This window comes from Calypte anna, chromosome 1 (assembly GCF_003957555.1).
Source record: "Calypte anna isolate BGI_N300 chromosome 1, bCalAnn1_v1.p, whole genome shotgun sequence".
NCBI lineage: Eukaryota > Metazoa > Chordata > Aves > Apodiformes > Trochilidae > Calypte > Calypte anna.
The window spans coordinates 109,652,674-109,679,055 of NC_044244.1; the positions used below are offsets into that span (position 1 = coordinate 109,652,674).

The window sequence follows — 26,382 nt, forward strand, 5'->3', positions numbered from 1 at the left end:
ACAACCTGATTACTTTCCTCACTTGATTATCATGTGGAACATGATGTCAGTTACATAAGATGATGCCCAACAAGAAAAGCCATGCCCAGAAGAAGTCTTTTGGAGTTGAATAGGGACCTATTCTCTCATGTCCTCCTGAAAGCTAACGTCAAATACCAACACTGCCACCACCACTAAGCCCTATTTAAAGGAAAAACAAACAAACAAACAAACAAAAAATAAAACAAGACTGGAAGGACTGTTCAGGAGGGATTTTTGTTTTCAAATCCATTCAGGCTGGGGACAGAGTGGCTGGAGAGCAGCCAGGCAGAAAGGGACCTGGGAGCTGAACATGAGCCAGCAGTGTCCCAGGTGGCCAAGAAGGTCAATGGCATCCTCGCCTGTATCAGGAACAGCGTGGCCAACAGGTGAAGGGAAGGGATTCTGCCCCTGTACTCAGCCCTGGTGAGGCCACACCTCGAGTACTGTGTCCAGTTTTGGGCCCCTCAGTGCAGGAAGGAAATTGAGGTCCTGGAGCAGGTCTAAAGGAGGGCAACCAGGCTGGTGAAGGGACTCGAGCACAGACCCTATGAGGAGAGGCTGAGGGAGATGGGGCTGTTCAGCCTGGAGAAGAGGAGGCTCAGGGTAGACCTCATCACTCTCTACAACTCCCTGAAAGGAGGAGGTAGTCAGAGGGGGGTTGGTCTCTTTTCCCAGGCAACTCTCAGCAAGACAAGAGGGCATGGTCTTAAGTTGTGCCAGGGGAGGTTTAGGTTGGATATTATGAAGAAATTCTTTACTGAGAGGGTGATCAGGCACTGGAATGGGCTGCCCAGTGAAGTAGTGGATTTTCTGTCCCGGGAGATATTTAAAAAGAGACTGGATGTGGCACTCAGTGCCATGGTCTGGTAACTGCAGTAGTAGTGGATCAAGGGTTGGACTTGATGATCTCTGACGTCCCTTCCAACCCAGCCAATTCTATGATTCTATGATTCTATGATTAGTTTTGCTCAGAGTATGGCACAATAAACACCACTGACAGTTCACAAGCACCCTCTTCTGTTTGGGTCCCTCAATTTTTGAAAGTGATACTGAAGAGGACATGTCTCTTATGGAAACCAGAATTGCTAATTAGGTAGTAACTGACCTTCTAGTACCACCTGAACATAGTCTTGAGCAGACATCTTGTCCTTGCGCACAAAGCACTGGTAAGCTCCACCATCACTCTTGGCCATGCCATCCATAATGAGGTTCTCCCGATTGATGCCGGTGATCCGAACGTTGTTACCAGGGTTGATGATTTCACCATTACGATACCAGGACAGCTCCTGGTCCTCAGTTCCCGTTACGCTGCAGGACAAGGACACTTGACTACCAACACTGCTTTTGACTTTCCGTGGGCTAATCGTGGCTTTTAGTGGTTCTGAAGATTTAAATCAAAATAAGGGAGAGGGAAAGGGAAATAAAGAACATTAAGTATGCGTGTGCATTTATGTGCAAACAACACATTAATTCTCAATTAAGGAGAACAACAAAAATCACAGCCATACGTACCCTTCTGAAAAAAAAAACCCCACAAACCAAACACAAACAACAGATGAGTGTGTGCTAAACAAACATCCAATATCCACTATATCTATAGGGATAATCTACTTAATGTGATGTAATCCTCTGGATCATGCCTAAATGAACAGTAGGAGCAGATCTACTGAGCAAAACCATTGGTGCTGAGGGCCCACACGTGTTTTGAGAGGATAGGATGTTACTTTATATTTGTGTGGACATTTGAACTGGTGAAAAAAGTGCATTCCTGAGGCTCCTCTTCTGATTTATCTTCCTGCAAAATGAAGGCAGTTTGCATGTTCCAAAACCTCTCCCTGATGTAAACACCATAAATATCAACAATGGAGAGATTAGCTTTTAAGAGTGGAAGACCCACACTAGAATGTTAACAGAGAAGCATGCACAAATTTAAGATCCATGTGTGCTTCTGTGTGGGGGCAGACTACATTTTCTTCAAAATAGGAAGACTACAGTATTTTTAAATCAGTCTTAAAAACATAATGTCTAGGTAATGCAAGTTCTCTATTGTAAAAGAAAAAAACAACAAACCCCAAACAAAAACAAACAAACCCCCCAAAACAAAACAAAAAAACCCAAAAAATCCCAGTCCTGAAAAAAGTCATAAACACAAATGCAAGGATAATAAACTTTATCCTGCCATATAACAGTTAACAGCACTCCTGAAATCCAATCTCATCTCATGCTTTGCATATTTTCATTTGACTTCCTAGTAAAGAAGAAGGACTATCATCAGCAATGCCATTTCTGATACTAAATACATACCAACTTATTTGGTTTTTTACCAGCTTGCATATATGCATACACAGGCACATACACACATTCTTGTACACAAAATTTCTGCAACTCATTCACTTTACAGAAAATTTTCTAACACAAATCAAGAATAAATCTTTAGTGGCCCATTTGGAGCAGAGGCCTGGAAAAAATTCTGGATTACAGACATATATGTAACAAACCTTTCTTGTATAATGGTACAGATAACAGTTAATTTGAGTTTATATACATGTTACAAGTCACCGAACATCATATTTCCCATCCAAAAGACCACAAATGTTCAAAACTGTCAACAGCCTGTTAAACAAAACAGACTCATTCAAGTGAACCATGACCATCTCAGAGCCATGCTGTCTCAAGAAAGTGAACCATATCTTCCATTGCAGAGGAGGGTAAAACACCTTTGACCAGCTGTTGTTTCCTGACAAACTGATGCAGAAGATATCTGCTGGCAGTTTGAGAACTGAGTCCAGAAGTAAAATGTATCACCAGGCACTGGGGATACTTTCAGTATCATTACTGGTACCATTGCATCATGTTTCAGACTGGACTTCATATTGTACAGTGCAGATTGAATTCAACTCATTTTTATGAATAGATTTGGAAGCAAAGATATTTTGTTACAACTCATGGATTACTGATCTTTGAGCTCGATTTTATTTTGCCCAAACACATTATGCATAATTATTTGTGAAAAAATAGTTGGGTCCTGAACTGTTCATGAACTCCTCTCTTTTCAGTTTGCTAGCCATGCTGTATAGGTTGGAAATACAGTTCCTGAAGCATTATTGCTATTCCAGGAAAAAAAAAATAATGTATATATATATGTTAACAATATAAGAATAACATTTTTCCAGAATTGTGTTCCTGAGTAATAATTATCATCAAAGAATTCATGAAACACTCAGAATATTTACCCATGAATACTCAGCTGAGGGGGGCTATGAGTATTCAATATTACTGAACAGCATGAATCGTGGCAGTGAGAGTTTGTCAGCTTTATTCATGAGAAAATTTGCAATTCCTTTTTAAACATCCAATTCAAGCTTCTAAATTACATATCCTCCAAGTGATAAATTATGTAGCTGCATTATAAATTGCATCTATTTGCACTTCTGATCACTATGTTGTCCAATGACCTCATCTCCCCAGAGCCTACTTTCTACTGCTCCACAACGCGGAGAAGTTTAAGCATCGCTAAGGCCAGGTTACAAAACAGCAGAAGGCACAGCAAGATACGGCAACACCCACCCAGACAAGCAGTGGCCCAAGAGCTTAACTAAGTCCAGGACTTACGTTTTACATAGAGTCTCCCAACCATCTCAGCAGTCCCGTAGTTGTTCCACACCTCACAGACGTAGTTGCCTGAGTCTGAGGGTCGCGTGTTCTCGATCAGCAGACCCGTAACAGTCTGCCGAAACCTGCTGTCCAGCTCCCAGGGAACGTTGTCCTTCAGCCAGCGATACTTCGGTGCAGGATGCCCTGATGCTTTGCAAGGCAGCTCCACTTGCTCTCCTGCCATGGCTTTTTGGTGGTCAAACCCATCTAGAATAGATGGAGCTGAATTTGTTGGATCTGAAAGAACGAGCGGCATTTTTTCAGTGGGAGTATTAAAATCCTTTCGTTCACTAAGCTAGATGTCAATATTTTCCCCCCACATTTTCTGACTCACTAGTGTGCATTTTACATATTGCAGTTTGCTACTGTGACCCACTCATGAGTTTGCAATATCTCAGTAGCAGTGGCTGGGATCTAGGAACGTGCTATGGAAGCACCTCATGACTACTTGGAAATCCTCTCACTGAATTTTTTCCAGGTGGCAACCATCTTTCTGGCCATCCTTCATGTCCCCCCCATCAGAGGAATGGAGAACCAGAAATGTGTTGCCTTAACAGTTATTACTCTTATCCCTGTACTATTCAACAAGAATGAAGCAAGCATGTTCTCCATCTTTCTCGGTAGTCTGAAGGATATGATATTAAAGAGCATTTTGGTCCCCTGTATTAAAATGAAATGGGAAAAATCACAGGAATTTCTATCTTCAATCTGACAGATGAGTCTTCTTCTTTAGAAAAAGAACTTAATATGACAAGGACAGTGTACAACTTAATGATCCAAATTCCTGTGCTCAACTTGCAGACAAAAGCAGCTCTCAGACCAATGTGCTCATGTAGCACCTGGCATATATTTTATATATCTCAAACATCTGGCAGACTGGCTTCACCACAATTGCATGTGCCCCACCAGAAAGAGAATTCTGTGGTTTTGGCCTTTGAAGTTTGAAAACTTTTGGAGGAAGAGGCTGACATGATTTACAGTTTTGTGCAGCATGATGGAAGCCCATCCTGGAGCTATTGCAAAATAAATACTGAGAAACAAATCAACAAATATTCATCTAACTATTTTCTCAACATACTCGCCCACTTTGCCAACAATTCTGTCTCACAAAGAAACTCCACATGCTGATCAACTCACTTTTCTCCTGTCTGACACAGTGATCTCTTCTTGGGTATATCTACATCATAGTTTCCTGGGCCTATGTGTGACTGCAACCATTTTGACATTTTCAGGTGGTCACTGATTTAGCTGGCTCAGGTATTGCTCACAAGGCAGCTGCAGAATGTTCCTCTTAAGAGCTGGAGAGATTAAAGGAGCAGTTAATGCTGAATTCAAGCTTCTCAAGTGATAGTGCCATCAGTATCTGAGCTAGTTACTTTAAAACTCGCTTATATATATATATATATATATATATATATCTTCATGAACTGTAGCCACACCTGAGAGGGTACACTTGAGAGCAAATAGCTTAACACATTACACAAGCTATACTATGGATCCAGAAACTAAAATTGTGATGGTAAACAAATGGGCTAAGTCAATTTTATGTGGATATCTAGATAAAATCCTAAATTCCAAGTTCAATGAAATGAACCACAAAGGTTTTTCTGCTGCCTAAGTGCCAGCAAAAATTTGAGTTGCTGAAGGCAGAAACCCTATTCAGTTTGCAGCAACTTGCTGCCTGTCTCATTAGAAATGTGTCAGCCAGTATTTAAATTATTTTACATGCATCAGGAGCTTCAAAGTCCATATTTAGCACTAAGATGGGTTATATTTTTGAGCTTGCCATGCTGTTTATGTCTGGCATACTGAAAGCACAATCTGCCAGGATGCTATTGGGAAGGCCAATGTCAGCTTGACTAACTGATTAGCCAGCTCCCTTCTTTTGGGTCATAAGAGACCTATGTTTTCAGTGCATAGAGTCCTCTGTGCAGACTGAGGAATTAACTCAGTGAAAACATAAGCATGAAAGAAATCATAGTTCTGGTTCTTATGAAGGTTATATCTACATGCAATTGATTTCTTCAATTGAAAATAATAGATAATAAAAAGTAGAATTATCTTTTAAAGGTATCTGTGCATTCCTACTCAAAACTCACAGCAAATTTATATTTTCTTCCTATTCTTTTACCTTCAGAAGACTTTGTGAAGGATTTACGTGGTCCCATTTGCAATTCCTTAACTATAAAATACAAAGTACCATAGAAACTCCGAGTCAGGATGGGGGCCAGAAGGGGAGGAATTAGAATAATGGTAAGGAAAAGTTGTATGTAGTAAATATCACACTCCAATAGCCTAACAGTATGCTGCAGAGAACCGCATATGCTCTCCTGTCCCTGTGACCAGGTACAATCCTAGAAAGCCAGGCAGGCTGGCCTCAGGAGATGGGTGCTAGGGCAGCAGGTACCATGGGGGACACAGGCCCCTTCTGCAGCTGCCATTTCTCAATCTTCAAGAACAGCACACCAGTCCCTGCATCTTCTATCCCAGGTTCACTTTTTCTTGACTTTTTCCCTTCACAAACTGAGCCTTGGTAATAGAAGCCCAACCCAAGCTCCCATCCATCGAACAGCTGAATTAGGATTTGCCTATGGACTTGAGAGGTCTTGAGCTACTTTTTATAGAGGAGGCACTTAAAATATATTCAGGGATAGACAAAATAGCAAACATTGGAATGGGCTGCCCTGGGAAGTAGTGGATTCTCCGACGCTGGAGATATTTAAAAAGAGACTGGATGTGGCACTCAGTGCCATGGTCTGGGAACCGCAACGGTGGTTCAAGGGCTGGACTTGATGATCTCTGAGGTCCCTTCCAACCCAGCCAATTTTGTGATTCTATGAAAATGGTGATTCCACTGACTTGCTTTCTTGCACTCTGTACTCATATATTTAAATGATTGATAAAAACATCTTTTTGGGATGCCCCTGAAACAGACTCCAATGTAGAGGTCCTACATTGCATATATTCCAGTAAAGAAAAAAAAAAATAAAAAGGGAAAAAAGCGTAAAAGAAATCCCAGGGCTCATTTGCAATCACCTGCAATGAGGCAAATAGCAAAATAAAATAACCCATTTCCAGTACGTGCTACAGACTCTTTTAAATTATTATTTTACTATGCCTTAACAGTCATCTGCAAATGACTTCCAGCAAGAACAACAGCAGAATAACTGAGGCAAAGTGCTGTTCTAAAATATTCTACTTTGGAGCTTCTTTGAAGGACAGAGCAAGAAACTCATAATGCTTTAAAATTCATAAGGATTTTTTGTAGGCTGAAGGTTAAAAAACAGTAGTAAAAAATTTTGGTAGCTGGGATTCATGGCTGGACAAAATTATTTTTGGAAAAGCACACTATGATTGGCATTAGAGGAATATTTTGAAGCATGTTAATGGCCTTGGTTTAAATTTAGAAAGGCCACATTATTTCAAGGAGATATTCTTACTTCAAATGAAATTTTCAACTTTGCTTTGGTCATAGGCTTACTAATGTTCACATGTGTATTTGCTATTATAAACATGGTAGCTTTCTGACTGTTTCAAACAATAATTAATATCAACCTATATTTAAATTGTGGCCAAGAGACTATGATAGATATCCAACACAAACTATTTCACCTCCAAATAAGTAAACAATATGTATGGATATGAAAAGCAGGCAAAAATGTAGGTCTCGTGTGAGCACATGTTTCAAAACTGTTTTCATGGATTCTCTAGTCTCAGTTCTTAAAGGGTTCAGTATTTTGAAATATAAATTCCAGTTAAGAAAAAAATAAAATGTGCTAGAGAAATATTAAGAGACAAACACTTCTCTAAATTGCTGCATGGTAATAAAGAATAATTAACCCCATTGATCTGAAATAGCCAGCTATTGCACAAAAGTAAAATTTCCTATTTTGATTTGGTCTGTGGAAGAGAACAGAAAAGGGAACTCCAGACAGAGCATATATTTTAGGGTGCTTGTCCTGAATTAGAAACAAGACAGAGCTTTCATTTCCCCCCTTTTGATCAGTGATATAACTAGAAATTTTCCTGTGGTAACCAAGATACAAGCCTGATTATATTTACATTACCACTGGCTCAGCCTTAGCATGATTTCACATGGAAGCAGACCATATTGCAGAGCCAGCTAGAAGGAAAGGATGTTGCCTATTCTTATAAGACCAAATCAGGCAGATTTTTGTGCAGAAAAACTACTTCATCTGGCTGGGAAAAGCAGAGGCAAGAGTTTTTTCTGCAGTGGACACCAATCAAAGGAAGAAATCTGACTGGTAAGTGATTCTAACCTGAACAATCACACTATTTTTTTTCAGCATTAGTATATTTAAGTACTGGCTTGTGTGGTCAGAGGGTTCCAGAATCCTTCAGCAGTGACCATTTTGGAGGAAGGCAGCAAGTATGTAACCAATCCAAAATCTTGTGCCCACCTCTGTCTCCCTTGGGGCACTTAAACATAGAGAGCTGAGACCTCATTTCTATTTTAGGTGGTTTTTTCTGACAAAAAAGGCCAAAAGACAAACAAACAAGATCTAAAAGAGAATGAACCCCTTTCACTGACTGTGAAGGTCACCATGCCCTGATTGGTCTTTAGGGTTAGGGCTTTTAGGGCAACAAAGTACAGGGAAAAGCAGAAAAAAAAAACAACCTCTGGGGCTTTCAGTGGGATGGTGGGCATGTCTTCTGTAAGGCAAGGATATAGGGAGAAAGAAGAGTGTCTGGGATAAAGTCTTAGCTAACTCTATGGAAATACAGCAGCAGATTTGCTCACATACAAACACCATTTGCAGTTATAAGCACTCGGTAAATGAGGGAGGGGAAGGGGAGATGGAGAAGATCTAATCCTATAAAGAGATGTTTGAGAGCGACCTCCAAACTTTGAGAAGTTTCCAGGCTTTGAGAAGGCTCCTCCTTCTTACCTCGCCCACAGCTGGCACCTTCTCTCATTGAGAAATGGGGAGAAGATGGAATTGGAGCAGCACCGCCCTGACAACCCTCAATGTTTGTTGTGTGTGTCTGAGGAACCCAACAGTCCGTAACACACAGGACCATCAAGAGATGATTTACAATGACAAATATTCAAATACCCCACTTACCTTCTTATTTTCCTACCAGCTGCACAAAGCTGCATGCACTGGAACTCTAAGCTCTGCCCATGAACATCCACCACCTAACCTTCCTGTCAGCCTGCTGCACCCTGAGTGGCCTAGGACAGGTTATATACCCCTCCTGGCTGGAGATCTCTCCTGGAAGCAGGAGAACACATGTGCCCAGGGAAGAAGTGTGATGAATGAAAAGGAAGGCTGGAATGCACCTCAGCTAATCTGAAACTCCTGCGGTGGAAATATCTACAGCTGAGATAAATGCCCTGAGCTCCTGCTATGGTTAACAGAGAAAAAAAGGCACCACAGGGCAATTAATCCCATCCCAAAGTGAAGGAGGCCAGATACACTACCCCTAAAATTTTTTCTCTCCTTTGGCTACAAAGGGAAGTTAAAGACTTTGACTGCACATGCCTCCTTTTAATGGGATGAATCCCATCCACAGTCCTTTTATACAGTACTCTACACCTATTAGAAATCATTGTGCTAAATGCCAGTGCACTCTACAGGCTTTCTGGAAATAATTCACAGGAGATGAAAAACAGAAAAGGGGATTTTAAAATAGGAATTTTATTTTGCAGCAGCAGCAGCTCACAGCTGACCACTTCTACCTTCCTTTTGACTGACAAAATGGTTGTTAGTGCCTATGGGCTGTGGGCCTGCCTTGTCGTTTTAGCACACTAGAGAGAGGCATATACAATACTTAATTTAATATGATATATAAAGGAGCACCTGATACAAAAAGTCTTGCACTGTTGCTTTGTCGTGTTTCTCCAGTGTATCTGTGCTTTGTGGTACATCGGTAGTTGTACAGTCCATCTTCATTCTGTACGTCTAAAATATACAAGGCTCCCGTGGATGTGATGAGAAATCTAGATCCTGAAAGACACAAGAATTTGCACTGTTTAAAATATCTGCAGGTTACACTCCTCCTGCTTGCTCACACTGTGGGCAGGAGGCCACAATTGGAGGTTACTGAAAGTTTTTTTTCCGCAGTCTAGAAGCTGCCAATTTTAAGTTTCCTAAGTACTCACTGCAAAATGCTCATAAAGATATTAATCCATAATAAATAGGAACATGTAAGGAACACGGGAGGAACAAAGGAAATAAATATGCCATGGTCTATACCACAATCAACAAACAATATCTAAGAGGCTCCTGAAATAAAATTCAGGATAAAGAACCAATGCAGAATTTAATCCATCTTAACTCAATATTGTAGAGTGATACAATGACAATTCACCAGCAGAGGTGTAATTGTCAGAAGGATGATCTGGGATGGCATACATAATTAAATAATATTAGCCAAAATGACATTTGTTGTCCAGTTACACCAGAAAATTGAGACAAAAAGATCATGAAAAGTAAAACTAAAGGCATGAGTGAAAGCAAGAGAAACAAAACAAGGCAGTTTTTACACCAAGAATATGGAATGTGTTTGCTAAAAGGAGCTGTACTGAAGAGCCAAGTACTGCATGGTCCTGCTCCACAGCCTGCTTCAAATGTGAGGGCAAAACAAGGTCAAAGAAGCCATCCCTGATGATGTTGCTTACATGTCTGACCCTTGAGAAGCTGCACACACCTGCCCTGGCTGCAGGCTACACAGCGCCTACAAGTGTCAGGAACAGTTCCATCCCTGCCCCTTTCCTTCAGACCTCAGCAGAACTAAGACACAGGCTGAGCTCTTTGTAGCCCAGTACTACCATGGCCAAGTTACTGGCAAAATATGAGATAATATGTTATTTGATCTGCTAGGGACTTATTTTTTAAAAAAATAATACTGCAATCTGATTAGAGAAGCACAATGTAAGCAGGTAGACAGACCGTGTCTAAAAGAACAGTTTAAATAAGCAGCAGACAATATGTTATTTTGTATCCAAATATATTAATTTTTTTATTATTATTTCTGCACAGAAAGGTTTATTTTAAGAAAACAATTAGGTCCAGAAAAGTGACTGCCCCCAAAAAACTGAACAAGACTGACATCTCCATCGTCAGCATTTCTCCAAGTGTTCATACAGACTGAAAATAATATGGTTGAAATTCTCTTCAAACATATATTTTTGTTATAAACTCCAGAATATATGGAAAACCTCATGCTGCATATGTACACATGTTCAGCTTTGATCATTTGACACTTCTGCAGATGTTTCTACTCTGTGTAAATGGATGTTCTAGAAGCAAGGGCACAAAAAAGCTAACATTTACATATTATATTTTTATTCTAAAACTTTTTCCATATTACAGCAAATGGTACTAATATGGATGCATTGCAAACTTGAGCCTCACCTGGCCACTTTTCCCATTTAAAAAATAATGCAGTCCAAGCTACTTATGCTTTTCTAAAACTTTTACACTGAGGAAAATGATATTATCTTTTCTTTTTTATCTCTGCTTTTCTTTCTCTAGTAGCTGGTAGTTATTGCAACATACATACCTACGTGTTATAAAATAGACTTGGCTCCCAAATTAGGGGAGAGAATACACAGAAATTAAACCAATTTTGAACTAATATACAATAAAATTCAGTAAGAAATATTTCCTTTTGTCCAGAGCTCTACTTGAGCAATGATTTTTTAATAATTAAATTTAGTCAGGGTGCTTGCTCACAAATGCATCAGTGGGAAAGCAACTGAGCAGAGTAAAGACAAAAAGGAAATGACATGATTACAGAGGGCAATCTCCTCCAAACCATAATCTAAAAGAAATTGAAAAAAAATACTTTAACAGCCATTTAATGCCACAGGACAGGAGCAACCCTTAGAGCTGAAAATACTTAAAACAACATCAGCCCACATCTTTCATCCTTTTATGGATACTAAACTACAAAATAACCGTGCTGGTGTTCTGTCTTGGTTGACCTTGTTCTCCTGAAAACAAGGCAAAAGCATGGAAGCAGTTTGGCCACACAGCTTTGGAAAATGATAAACCACACAGCACATAGCCTGGTGAAGTACCCTGTTTGTCTGTTTGAAAAATGTGTGTCATTACTATGAAGTATATTAACAAAATAAGTCCCCACAATGGAGGCACAGAAGATGTTGAACTACTTGCCTGCTACTGAAAAACAAAAGCTGAGCAAGGGAAGGTGTGAAGGAGGAGGGAGGACTGGATGGCAGGAGCACTCTCCTCAGCCATGGGCAGCGCTGTAGTACAGCCCCAGGGGGTTTACAGGCTAGGGAGGTTCCTTCTTATATTCAACTACATATGCTTCTGGAAATTTAACTGCTTGCACACAAAAGACTTGTGTTTCAATACAAATTACTTATAAGCAAAGGTACTGTGAGTGTAGTTGGAAATATTAGGTAATATTTCAGTTTCACAGACTGATGTCTGAAATACGGCATTGAAAAGGTTATATGAAAAAAGTGAAGCTGTCTTGCATCCTGCATTTTAATATGCTAGTTGTAATGTTTAGAGGAAAGTATTAATAAGATAAACCATTGAAAGATGTTTTACCTAGCTTCTTAATTACTAATAAATTACTCATTTCTTAGTCACAAAATAGCTCATCTTGACCAAACATGCTAACAAGCTTTTGTACAAATATTGGGCAGCTAGCAGTTGTTTACTAGCAACCAGAAAGCACAGAAGGTGTGCAGGCAGACCCCAGACAGCTGCTGCAGCCCCTTAAAACTCGTAGGATTGTTCTTTACCTGCAGTCAGTTGTACAGCCCAGTTCCAAAGCCAGGAGGAATTGTACTCCTGGGGAGAAAGGCTTGTGATGATTGACACAGAAATACTTCTTGATGGTTAGAGAATACTTTTTGTTTTTCTTTGTTGATTCTCGCCACAGCTGTCCTAGATACAATGTCATGTCCTGTGCTGAGTATTCCTTCCTTTTTCTTTCACAGTCCCAATTACCCAGACATAAACACTTGTCCCATTCCACCCAGCCTCCTCATTTCACAGGTTCTCAACATCTGTACTATTCAACAAGGATTACCCTTATCCCTGACTTTAGGGAAGAAAGATATTTAGAATCTCATTGTAAAAATCATAGGCTGACTAGTGTCACATACAGATTGTGCACTGCTGAAATACACATAAAGATAATCTATCTTTGCTAACAAAGTCATAAGAACTAAAAGTAATGACAGCACAGTTGTCTCCCTTAGTTTGTAGGCAGCATAAAATGACAGTTTCAGGAGCTGGAATCATGTTTAAGGTCTTTACTTGGAGTCAACGATGGGTATGCAGCAAAGGCAATACCTTCTTGCTTATTTCCAGTTGTGTGAGCATTAACCAGCTTTGTATTTCAGAGAGCACAGCCCATTCAGACCTGTGCTTGCCCTCAGCAATGCCACTCGGCTGGCAGGGCTGCCAGGCAGCTGAACCAGTTCTGTGAATGCCACACAGACCTGTCCTCTGCAGCCTCATCAACACTTGGGTCAGGCTTTTCAAGCTGGGATGTAACTCTTGTTACCAAACTGAGCTGGGGAAGATGATGGTAGAAATGCTGCTCAGCTGCATTCAAAGCTGCATCAAAGAACCAGGCACACATAAAAAGGTGCTAATGGAACGATTGTGGTCATTTTGGTCCCTCCAGTAAATTTGTGCATGCTGTGCATTTGTGTCAAGCAAGCAAAACCTCAAGAGCTGAGAGGCAGAAATATGCCTTGTGTTGTACACAATGGCTTCATGTAGCTTCTTTTTTCTTCATGTAGCTTTTTCTTTTTTTTTTTTTTTCTGGGATCCAGTTTCACCTTTTCTAAGTATACATAATTCTGTTTCTACAAAGAGCCACAGTTTTGGAGACTACTATTATGGACAAGTTAAAGAGCATAGAAATGTGTTTACAATTCAATTTTCTGCCTTATGCTTTTCTAAAGCTGTCACTGTTTTCAGATCCTTTGCACAATTTTGAGATATGGTACATACCGGCCATCATTAATAATTTAATTTGTCTCTCTTAGAATAAGCATGAAGCAACAGTCACAGAAATTAAGTCAGAGGATCCAATTCAGAGCTTCCCTTAAAACCACTGAAAACTCACTTCCTTAGTATTTCTGCCTTGTACATGTTACAGCTGCCCACACTTGTGCTGCAATTTGAAACTAGGAAAACATGTGGTATGGCCATTATCAGGTTGAAGAATTTGTATAAATTTGTGGACTATTTCCAGATCTCATAGTACTGACTCATATTTGCAAGTGAAGCCTTCCCTCCCCAGTCCTGGAAATGGGTTTCCTAACAAGATGTTACACATCTCAGTCAATGAGAGGGGTTACACTTATCAAAAGCCTGCCGCTTGATAAAAGAGGTTTGTGAAAGCTGTGCAGAGCCAAGAAATTGTTCAGTGTTATCTTACTGTATTTTCTAGAGAAGTTCTGAAATACTTGAGTTATCTAATACGGCTTAGATCATCTTCCTGCTGGAAATTACTCAGGCAAGCTTATAATAAAACCTTCACCTAAAGCATTATCTAGAGATTTTGGTCTCACCTTCTTTAAATAGCTAAAAGCAAATAGTTATTGCCACACATATATTATCCCACAGTATACATTTCTCACCAACACATATTGTATGTAATTGCAGGGCTAAAGCTTTTCCTTTTCCTCTCCTTCTTAATATATTTTGCATACTCGTGTAATGCTTTAATAACCAACCCCTCCTTCTACTGTGAAAACACAAGACAGAAAAGGTGACAGAAAAATAAAAGGGGAATGCATGTAATTTCTGTCATCTTCTAAACGGAGCATTTTCATTAAAACCGACAGGCTGTCAGCTGTGACAAAGCCAAAGTGTTGAGTGCTCTACCTTCTGTACTTCAAAAAGTGTTTAGAAATGCACCAGGATGGGAATTGACAAGCTCTTATTGCCCTGTTGATCTAGAGGAGTGCTTTCTTCTCAAGGTGCATTTAATTTAATTGCCCTTGCTTTGCTGTAGAAAAGTCTAATTTTTTTGACTCACCTACTTAATATGACAAATCGGGATTTTTTTTAATGGAACATCCTTCCAGATACACTGAAGCTTTTTGTTTGTGTGGCTGTTAGCTTCAAGGTAGAAAGGCAGAGAAGCCTCCTTCACAACAATTAAAAAGAACATTGTCAAAATATAGCTCATAATTCCCACTTATTATTCCTCCTCAGTAGTATTTGTATTAGTGACTTGAAAACTTGATTATAATAATTTCAGCATCTGATTTCAGAGACATTGAAAGCTTACATCTTTGTTGGCTTTCGGTGCTTGGTGCCTTTGAAAATGTGGCCCAGTATCTGCAGCATGTATTGCAAAGTATTCAAAGTAGGTTAGGAACTCTTTCTGCCTTTTACTTTGGAGAGGTAGGCAAGTATAGTAACATATTACTATTTAAAATGTACACATCCTACGGAGAAGCTTACTGAGATATATGGACAAATACAGAATTCAGTGGAAAAACAGGGAATGGAACCCATACTTCTTTTCTGTAGTTCTTTTTTCCCATCTTTCATTAATACATAATTTTGCCTCACTGTGAGGCACTGGTGAAAAAAAAATATAGATTCAAGGACTAGAAAGACCATTACAGTCATTTATTTTCACCTTTCATGCCTCACCCATTAAGTCCTGAATCAAGTCCATATCTGGAAGTTAAGCTATAGCTTTTTAAAAAGACATTAGTCATGACTAAAGATTTCTTGTAAGTGGAGAGATGTTACACCCCTGGGTAAATTATTCCAATGGTTAATTATTCTCACTTTTGGAAGTTAGTGTACTGTTTGTGGTCTATCTGGCTTTGACCTCAGCTACTGGATCTTACTGTGCCTTCATTAAGGATTTCCTCTGCAGTCAGAAAACTTTTGCCTATTTAAGTACTTACAGAACATGAGGAAATTACCTCTTTAAACCATCTTTCTCCGTAATTAGTTATACAGATTGAACTTCCTAAATCATTTACTGTAAATTATTAATATCCTGTAGGTTTTGCCTTACACCTTAACAACTTTCTGAAGCTCTTTTTTCAAGTTTGGATCATGTACTTAAGATCAGTAATGGTTCTGGTAAAAGCGAATGCAAAATGTCGTCACTTTCTCTCTTCTATACAAGTTTTCCTTCCACTCATAACTCAAGTAATTACAGTAGTCCTTTATCAGTGCTATCTAGCTGCAGTTATTAATTGAGAAATGAGTTTTTTGCAGACTCATGGACTTGACACAACCTATTGTCTGTCTGTCTTGAGACTAGAATTGGCTACATGAAAAAATATGTGTTCAGATCAGACCTCTTCAAGCTTCCTATGCAACTCACCAAGCTGTATCATCATTTGCCATTACACTGACATTTCAACAGTTTGTATAACTTATTGACTTTATTTCTTAAATTTCATTCATTAATTGAAACTCTTTGTTTGCACCTGAGATATCACCACACCCCTTGTTATGAAGATAGTCGTTCAAAATACTAATTCAAACTGGTAATACCCTGAAGATAGCTAACTATAGGGAAGAGAGGAAGGAAACTGCCCCACACGTAGGCTCGACCAACTTTACCTAAGGGCCTCAAATCCTCTGACTTTTTAGAAAAACACCCTTCATTTTACTATCTGCTGATTAGTGCCCCAAATAACCTAGAGACTTCACTAAAGTTGCCCTGTATTAGCAAATGGTGTGTTCAGCTCTAAGTGAGGAGAAGTTGCACTAACAATTATGAAATTGCATTTATGTAAGGTCTTTAATGCTTTCCATTAGACTGTATAATATCTGAGATTAAAATCAAATTATACAGGTTTGAGTAATAAGTTAAAATAATTCTGTTTAGGTTTCCTATGTGAAATTGTTCTCATACATAATTCATAGGAAAATGTGAACACTTCCCTGTCAAATTAGTGCATAATATTCCTGTATGAAAATGAGAATATTTTAAAACTGCAATATTAATTATTCTTTTATCATGTCTTTTCCCCGAGTATGTTGTTAGTCTTTAAATAGGAGTAATGTTAACCTCAAGATGGTTTAAAAAAATCATATTTGATTTTCACTTTGTTGGAAACACATCTAATGGCATTATGTTATTGCAGTCTAAATTGGGCTGATAGAAATTAAGAGAACAGATGGCTGTGCTAATCATGTGCCAAATGATAATACAGAACAAATAAACTTTTATCAGCTACACTTGTCACCTCCGCTGGATAGAACTGCTTCTGCTAAACAAGTTTCTAGCATGATCTGTGCATGCAAGGGGAGAAGCCTCCTGACAGAGCCAGAGTAACCTATAACTCAGTTTTATAGCACTGCTCTGACATCATCCTCAGAGCAATACAATCTGCTGCTCTGGGCATGGAAAACAGAATAGAAGCAGCCATGCCTAAATTTTGCTCTAGTCACAGTCCTGCAAATGCTTTTGCTACAGAAACCAAAGACTGGATGATGAAAGAGATACATGCAGGGAACAGGAAGGTAAGGATTTCACTTTTCCAAGAGCCGCTCACATAATGTGCCTCAACTACATGAATATGCTCCTCTGAGCAGCACAGACTTCTACCCAGGCGTGTAGCCAAGCTCACAGGCCCTGCTAGCAGCCCTTACAGAGGATTAAAAAGATGGTTTTAAAAGAAAAAGAAGGAAGGAAGGAAGGAAGGAAGGAAGGAAGGAAGGAAGGAAGGAAGGAAGGAAGGAAGGAAGGAAGGAAGGAAGGAAGGAAGGAAGGAAGGAAGGAAGGAAGGAAGGAAGGAAGGAAGGAAGGAAGGAAGGAAGGAAGGAAGGAAGGAAGGAAGGAAGGAAGGAAGGAAGGAAGGAAGGAAGGAAGGAAGGAAGGAAGGAAGGAAGGAAGGAAGGAAGGAAGGAGGAAGGAAGGAAGGAAGGAAGGAAGGAAGGAAGGAAGGAAGGGAAAGAAAGGAAGGGAAAGAAAGGAAGGGAAAGAAAGGAAGGAAGGGATAAGCTTTAGCACTATTATGGTGCAGTGCTACCATTTTCTGAATCAGTTTGGATATTATGATAATGGCCATTCTGGAAACCAGGTTGTTAGACAAATTACACAAATTAGAACACATTTTATTGCCCCTTCATGATTTTGAGACTGCAAAAATGTATTTTATGCTAATTGTCGCCATGAATTCCACTTATATTATGTATGTAGTATTCAAGATTTATAGATGAGGAATAAACACAATTATTTTTTATTTTTTTTAAGCATAGATAGTTGCAGGAGCTGCAGGACTGTGTATACTAGGTTATGCTAATTGTTACTAGTTTGTGATTGGATAACAAACATGACTGGTTTGGTTATGGTCTCATAATATGTAAGTTCTAATTGTTCATCCTCTTAATCTTTTATGAATTCATTAGGCATGAACAGCTACAGTTTACCCACTGTTCTTACCTGTCACTCCTCCAGGATATTAAATAAAACTGCCATAATCTTTAATACTGCAGTTATAGAAGATTTGGGTCCTTGAACATGTTGCTGCAGAAGATGCCTTCCTTATTTCAGCTAGAAAGCCAGCGGATAATTTTAAATCACCAGCTAGTTTCAGGAGCTCTGATTAAAGAGGATTCAGCTTTGCCTATGATATATGGAGCTGTCTGGAGGAGGATTAAAATCTCTTCTCTAAGGCTTTTGCTGGTGTATCCCAAATAAATAAATAGCCTGCAGCTGACCACTGGCTTAGCAGAGATAAATGTATGCTTTATTCTTTACAACATCAAGGAACATTACCCACATCTCCTTCTGTCTACATGTAAATTTAAACACCAGCTTGTTAAGTAAAGGGAGAACCTCCATCTCCTCTGGCCTGAACAGCAGTTAGCTTATGTCACCAGCAAATGTGCACCTTAATAGTTTAGAGCTTCAGAATCATTGTATATGCAGAATATGTACCATTATGGACAATAAGATCAGAATAAATCACAGCCTCATATACACAGAATTACAAGTGCCACCAGCACCAGAATTATTTTGACTAACTGCAAATCATCAATATCATGCTATATTAATTAGAGCAACTGCAGCTCTGGGCCCCCACACATTTAAGCCCATTTATTCTGCAGGTAACTGTGAAGGCAATGAAGCAATTTAACCTGGAAAAGCAGTTCTATGAGAAACATACTGTATCCAGTATCCAGTTCCCTTAATGACAAAAATCTCTTCAGAGAGTCAAAGACATCTGAGTATTCAGAATTTTTATTTAAGACATATGCAGTAACTAACAGACAAATTCTCATGTGGTACCATCTAGTGTACTATTTTCGCCTAATGACTTATTTTGAGAGTATAAAATTAGGGAAAACTTAAAAAGTTAATTTGGTTTTAGGGTAATGACTTGGAAATGAGTTATTACCTTCCTTGCTCAATTTAAAAGAGTAAACCTATGCTGTCTCTTAGACAAAAATATTCAAAATATTCTTCCACTCTGGGAGGAAGTAGCTCCACTAAAAGGTAGAGTTAAATGTATTAATTTCCCCTGGAGTTTGTTGGCCAGTTCCCTGGGAACAGAGTCCAGTGTTCAGTGACTAATTTTTAAAAGGAAAAAAAAAAGCCATCACTGGTTCACATTACTATCTTTTTGAAGTAGACAATAATGTTAAGCCTATGAAGTCACTTTTCAACAGCTCTTTAAAAATAAAAATACCTTTTTAAAAAATTTCCCTTGCCATTAGCTGCATACAACTTTTCCTCTATAAAGTTGTCCTCTCTCATACACACTTACTTCCATTCTGAACATATCCAGCTATGGACCACAACAAGAACCTACTTCTCTCACTGGTTTACCTTTCCACACAACAGAGGTGAGATATGAAGCTCTATTTCATACATTTTAGTTTTTTAACTTTCAGCTCTGAGTACTACTCAGACACCATTTTTTAAAAATACTCTCCTGACAAGCTAGTCCCATCTTTTAGGATTTGGTACACATATTCCTCAATATAGAAACACACAGCACCTTCACTGGGCTTCTTTAAAGCAAAGCATCATAACAAATGATAAAGCTGTGATTTAAGCAGAAAAGAGAGAGCATCTGGATGAGAGTAGTAAGAGTCGGAGTATGTAAAGACTGCTCCATACTGTATAATGAAAGAAAAGAACTCCCGTAGACCCTGATGCAATGAAATTACCCCAAAAGAAATAGTAGAAAAATAACAACTAATCATTATACAATAGAAGCCACACATATAATCAACTTTGCTGAAAGTAAAAAAAACTAACATAAGTAAGCAAAACAAAAAAACTGTTTCTAAATTAAAAGAACTACAATGATTCCTGAGAATCTGATCACAGACTGTTGCATCAGTATAAGGTATTAAGCATTACATCCATGCAGATCTTGCTTTCTGTGGTTTTCAAAGTTTTACAATACTTCTAAAGTTTCAATAATCAGAAAAACTTTGAATGTGACTTACAATGTTGTAAGTAGATACGGTTTTCATGCTGCCTATTTTCTGTGCTTTGTCAATTTAGACTCTGATGACATCTTTGGCAAACTAACTTATTTAGCAATGAAAGTGGTTCAGTAAATACAACTTTTCAGCATGGATAGTGATTTATGCTGAGCATCAACTCAAATCTATGGCTTGCTTCCAACTTAATTTTAGAGATATATATGAGATAAAACTGGGTAGGATGTGAGGTTCCAGACCTTTGCATGAAGTTACTTTGATTCTGTACTGTTACTTTCCTTAGACTGACAGCACACAAAAAAATATTATTAGAAGCACAAGAAGAACCATTCCTTTAGTGATGTGTTTTAGGTTTTTTTATTGCCTTCTCTGAACTCTGCAGAGAATCATTACTTTGAAGACTGTTCAGATATCAGGGATGTTATGAAATATGCCCAAATACATCTCAGGTAATTTTTATAATTTGCCTGTTTCTATTTCATTGGGAAATTGAGGCACAGTAAACCTAATTGATTTACCTAATCTTACCTTGCATGTTTGTGGCAGATATGGGAATCCTGTATCCCAGTCACGAACATCCTATCTTACTCTTCATATTACATGCCATGCCTGAAGACCTGACAAATACTATCCAACCCTTTGCTTAGGTATACAAGGACACAGTTTGAGTATACAAAGCTCTGTGTATCAGTTAAATATTACTAGGATTCCACTTTTTGAATTTTCTGAATGTTTACAAGCACACTGTTCTGTTTGCACTGTTGCTTATTTTGAATGAAGATCTCAGAATAAACTATTTTGAAAATATAGCCTTTTACCAGACTGATGTTTCAGGCAAGCCTGTGTTAAAGATTCTTTTGCTTTTTCTGAGCTTTTTCTACTTCTAGATAAAAATATTTCCACAAAAGAGAAAAAGTATCTATTTTGTTAATCCTTACAGGTCTGGTTTACAGTTGTACTATTTATTAAGCAAAGAGAGCCACTATAATGTGTTCTTTTATCCTTTAAATTATACACTCATAAAGTAAAAATTAGATTGAGGTTGAAGGTCATGCAAAACATTTTTTTCACTTGAAAAAGTATAGTATTAGATTAAAAAACCAACCAAACAACCAAACAACAAAACCAAAAAAAAAACCACAACCAGAAAAAAACATCAAAGATGGAGACAAGCATTGTCTGGACCCTAAGCATCCTTCCTGAGCAGTCATTCTCTCTTTATCTCTGCAAGCTACTAAAGAGCATGTTGAGTGACAGAGTGACCTTGCTTGTCAACATCAGATGACATTAGTACAGATGGCCTTGGCCATGCTAAAGCCATTTATACATTAGGATCTATACAATTGACGTTTCTTGCATTGCCAAAACATGCAAGCAGCAGAAAGTTGCCTAAGCAAGATTGAACTGACAGCAGTGCCTGCATATGTAGAGCACGTTCAGTCCACTGAAGATGTGCAGAATCTAAAGCGAGCACTTTGCACAGGTGATCAGTATAATACACTATGCATGCTACAGCATTTGCAAGCCACATGCATCCATCACCTCTTGCACAGCTCTGTAGACCTAGCACAACAAAGGCCATCTACACATGTAGGATTTGTCTTTAAAGGATGAGCACCTTGGCATAAAATACACCTTTAAGTAGAGGAATGTTACGAAACCTGTGAGCCACATATGTGTGTGCCATTAAGCCAGCAGAACATGGCTTGAAAGAGATTTAAAGTCATGTACCAATGGTCTCACCTTACTTGTGTATGAAAGTTGCTTCAGAAGAAATGTGGCTCTGTACATAGTATCCAAATACATAAAGTCTAAAAGTACTCTTTTTCTTACCAATTCATGTAATCTAAGGACATTCACCCAACTTGCTTCAATTTCCTAAGATAACACAGCTCAGTTTTGAGGAATTGACATTTTACATAAACACAAAACCACTAATGTCACATAGATGAGAACATTTTAAAATAGTTATCCCTACTTTTCAAAACTAGACAGCAAAGAAATAAAGAAGAAAAAGCTCTGAACTAAGACTGTATTTCTTCTTTTTCCATGATATTCAACTTTAATCTGGATATATAATTTCTGAAAACAGCAAATGGCTCAGGGATGTGAACAGCCATAGATGAATCTTATAAAAAGAAAATTAATGTAGTGAAACATGACAGCTGTATGGCATTTATGCTAAGAAAATTCTGAATGTGTTAAATCTCTTGAGCAGCTGTCATTTGGGTCAACATTATTGCTTTCATAGTTCACAGTCTTTATCTCCAAAGAGAAAGCTGATTTTTTATTTCTCTCTAGTTCTTTTAGGCAGAGCCCCAAGAGTTAATATCACTGACCCTAGGATTTGCATTCTACACCATGTCCACAGTCCAGACACAGTATCCTCCTCCTCCCTAGAGCATTTTCATGAAATTGGTGGAGCATATATGCAATCCCTGTAAATCGAGCCTTGTTGACTTTACATTCTTCCTGCAGCCAAGGGAGCATTGTACAAAGCACAGTACATTGCAAAGTAAAGAACACAGAAGATAGGGGGGGAAATAAATAAATAATGTCCAACAGACCCAGAAGTCAATATAATGTGTCTCATTTCTTTCTCTTTCTGACAGTAGCATTGGCCTCAGAGTCTAGTGAGGTGCAGTTCAATAATAACGATCTAAGGCTGGTCTTCAACAGGGACTCAGCAGCTGACAGCTCTTCTGTTCAAATTGACAAGAGCACAAAGAAAGGCTTGAATAATTAATTGTAAAGGGTTGAATGTGATCTGATTGTGTCACTAACCTGTTACATTGAATTGCGTAGACCTAATCGTTCAAAATGAGATATTAAATCTGAAACTCTTCTACACATTTTTTCCTATTACCTGGCTAGTTCTTCTGTGGCATAGTCTGCAGAGCATACCTGTGAGATGATAAGGGCCAGAGGAGACACTTGATTTCACTTGGTTGACTACGATTCTTTATCAGCAACTGTCAAGTATCAGTGACACAGTAAGCCTTCACTTAGCCACAATTCACCATACTTGGATGACAGAAAGTCATCAGAAGTAGAACATACATTTAATAAGATGATAAATTTTAAAATTTCCTTACTTCTTCCTCACATTTAAAATATTCTGGGGTGATGCATCACGTGTTTCTTATCAAGCAGGACCCTGTGTTACATACTAGAGGTGCTGAAAAAAGTATTTTCCAAAACTTTTAGGAGCATTATTTTCTAAGCCTATAACCTCAGTTAAATATTTATACATTAATCTTTAGATTTATGTAGGAAAGTATTCTATATATGCATGTGTGCACATGCATGTTCATCATGCAGGTGATAAATAATGGAAGGTCCCTCTTCATGATAAATTATAGATGAGATGTATAATATATGAACTAAAGTTAACAACGGTAAAAATCATTCACACATAAGAAACTGGGGGCCTGAATTCAGTGGGGTCCCACTACCTACTGGAGGGAGGTGGTGCACAAGTTCAGCAAAATAGATCTGAAGATTTCATAACTGTGCAGCTTTCTTTATGTTATTTATTGAAACATTTTCTATCACAACCACTGAAAAAATAATGAAAACAGTAAATCTCACTTCACTGAAATAATGTTGAAAATTGTCCATGATGCAGGGAAGAGCTGCAAGAAAGATTCAAGAGCTGGATGCCCAGCTTTGCAGCAGTAGCCATTAGGAGCTAAAGTTATGGTTATGAAAAAGGAGCTTATGAGGAGACATGACAACATTCTGAAGGATGAGAGGGAAGATTTTAAATCAGGAGGTCTAGATATAACAGCATACCCTATCAGAAGGTGAAAATTGAGAATAGACAAAAGATGGAAAATTTAGGCAATAGAATATTCACAGAAAATACCATGGCTCATGCAGAAATTACGAAGTGGGGACAGGAACTCTATGGAAAATTCCAGGCAGAAACATGGAAGGTCAAAACAGCTTAAAAAATTGTCTAACAAAAAAAACCAAAACCAAAACCAAAACAAACAAAAAACCCAGAACATTTGTCTTTCCTGTGAGAACTGGCAGTCATGTAGTATTTAGAGACTTTGCTGTGGCAGAGTTTGAGCAAACTGCTACTGAAAGTCTGTCCCCACCACCTCCCTCTGAGCAGCCCAATACCTTTACTCATGCACCTCAAAGGTACCTGGGGCACACAGCATGATGGGGAGATTCTTCTGGAGACATCCACTGCCACATGTAAAGCCAGCTAATAATTTGAAGACACTTGCCTTTGGTTTACTAATTTGAATTCATCAAAATGTTATATGTATCTAGCTCTTCTATGCTAAAAAGCTTCTGAGTAAAGAAATTCCTAGCACGCATGAGCAACCATTACCTCTGGGTTTCTGACAAGATGGAATGCATTGCATTCACAAGAGAATATCAGAACAACCTGTGCTAAAATAAAGAAGCAGGAGCTTGAAAGAAGCAGAACCTTTCAAGAAATTAACAGAGAAAATATCAAAAATACACATAGTGATAAACTTGCCCACACAGACGAATTGGTCTCAATAGTTGCTGATAGCCTGATTCAACCATAATGTGAACAAACCATAAACCAAATTTCTTCTGAGACTTGGAGAAGCAAGAGTGTGGAATATATGTTAATGTTAGTTACAGATCTTCATATTCCTCTCCCTAATTTCTGTAATTCCTGGTTTCAGACTGCAGTAGCACCTAACCCATGTTACAAAATTAACAGGGATACTTAGGATTTTCTATAATTCAGTATTTCAGTACTATGAAAACATACATTTTTTCTCTTTTTCCTCTTAAAAGTAAATTTTCCTGTCACAAAAGCCCTATTTTGCTTGGAAACCAACCAGATATTTTTCACATTTTCACTTCACAGATTTTTGTAAAAGTGACCTCAGATGTCTCTTAAAGATTGTGTGCAAAAACACGCAAAAATCCTTTGTGCTTGATTTACTTTCTCAAAAAATATCCTTGATGCTTGCTGTGAATAATGATTCTTTGCATTGCTCCTGCTTGTGGGGAAGCTTTATTCTGAAACTATGAAGTCACTCATTTATTTCCAGTCCTTTTAATTTTATAATAAACCTAAGAATGAAAGCATTTTGAAAGACAGTTTTGAGCCCAGTATTTTTCTGTGCTTCTAGAAATTAAAATTAGACTGAAATTAAAAACTGAACATGTGGGCATTTAATTGCACTCCTTGAGCTTGAGGTAATTACTGTTACATCTAGGTAAGATGCACGTAGTCAGGAAGAGCATCAGTTCTCCCCTTATGCCCATAGAATCCACTTTGTAAAAATGTTATAATCTCAAAGAGAAATCACACATGTGCTGGTGTCTTTCTCAAATTTACTTACAAAGGCTGACACCCTCTTTCATTTTGACTGTGTTACTTCCCCTCAGTTTTCAGAGCAGCATTTTTTTTTCTGTTCTGTTTGAGAAGAGTATTATTCAGGAAAACTGAAAGCTGAAAGCAGAGCAGGTAACTACTGAATAGTCATTAAATAACTAATTATTAAATAACTATTAAATTTATTATTTTTTAAAATGAGGTAGAGGTCCATCAGTTTAAACAGACAGAGAGAAATACAGATGTGTTTATGGATGATACCACTGTGAGTTACCAGTGAGACACAGCCATGAAAGAACCTAATAGGATTCTAAGATTAAACAGGTAAGGAGTTTTGTTAGACACAGGGAAGTTGTAGTACCATTGAATAAGATATAAGCAACAGGAGATCTAGGGTACCATCTGTAATCCAAGTTGATTTTGTTTGAAAAAGATATCTCAAACAAGAATAAAAACCCCAGCTATTTAATTGCTTAGGGAAAAAGAGAAGTATTTTAAAGCAGAATTTTCAAAACATGGTTTATTTATGCTACTAAAATAAAGATAGCAATTAATATATCAATGATAATATTTCAGTAAATAAAAAAAAATACTTTTGTCTGTATATACCAGAGAAAGAGAGATAAGAATTATACAATTTAAAGAGCATTACTGGAATGAGATTTAATGGCTTTGAATTATCCATGAATAAAACATAGTCTAGACATTTGGAGAAGATTAGAAGAAGATTTGGAGAAGATGGAGATTCTTCCAAACAGAGCAGAGGGGAAATCCACTTGTTTCAAGATGGAGCCTGAGATAGAGATGAAAGTGGCTGCAGCATGATGTGGGAGTCTGGAAATCTTGTGAAACCTTGGGTAATAAATTCAAGCAAAAAGATGTAATTTTAGTGTTTCTTAATATGTTCTGTATCACATTTTGTTGATTTGATCTTATGATAATTCATTACAGAGCTCAGGA

The 26,382-nt window shown here is 38.2% G+C and overlaps 1 protein-coding gene across 1 annotated transcript in view; it reads right to left on the bottom strand.

The window, feature by feature from the left end:
- The window catches only part of DSCAM (DS cell adhesion molecule), a 379,165-nt gene that overhangs the window by 174,010 nt on the left and 178,773 nt on the right, over positions 1 to 26,382 (bottom strand). Inside the window, exons 3-5 of the mRNA XM_030451268.1 lie at positions 9,501 to 9,640; positions 3,634 to 3,912; positions 1,127 to 1,402 (exon numbers count right to left, since the gene is read on the bottom strand). Of these exons, the coding sequence (XP_030307128.1) occupies positions 1,127 to 1,402; positions 3,634 to 3,912; positions 9,501 to 9,640 (695 nt within the window). The remainder of the gene's footprint in view (positions 1 to 1,126; positions 1,403 to 3,633; positions 3,913 to 9,500; positions 9,641 to 26,382) is intronic.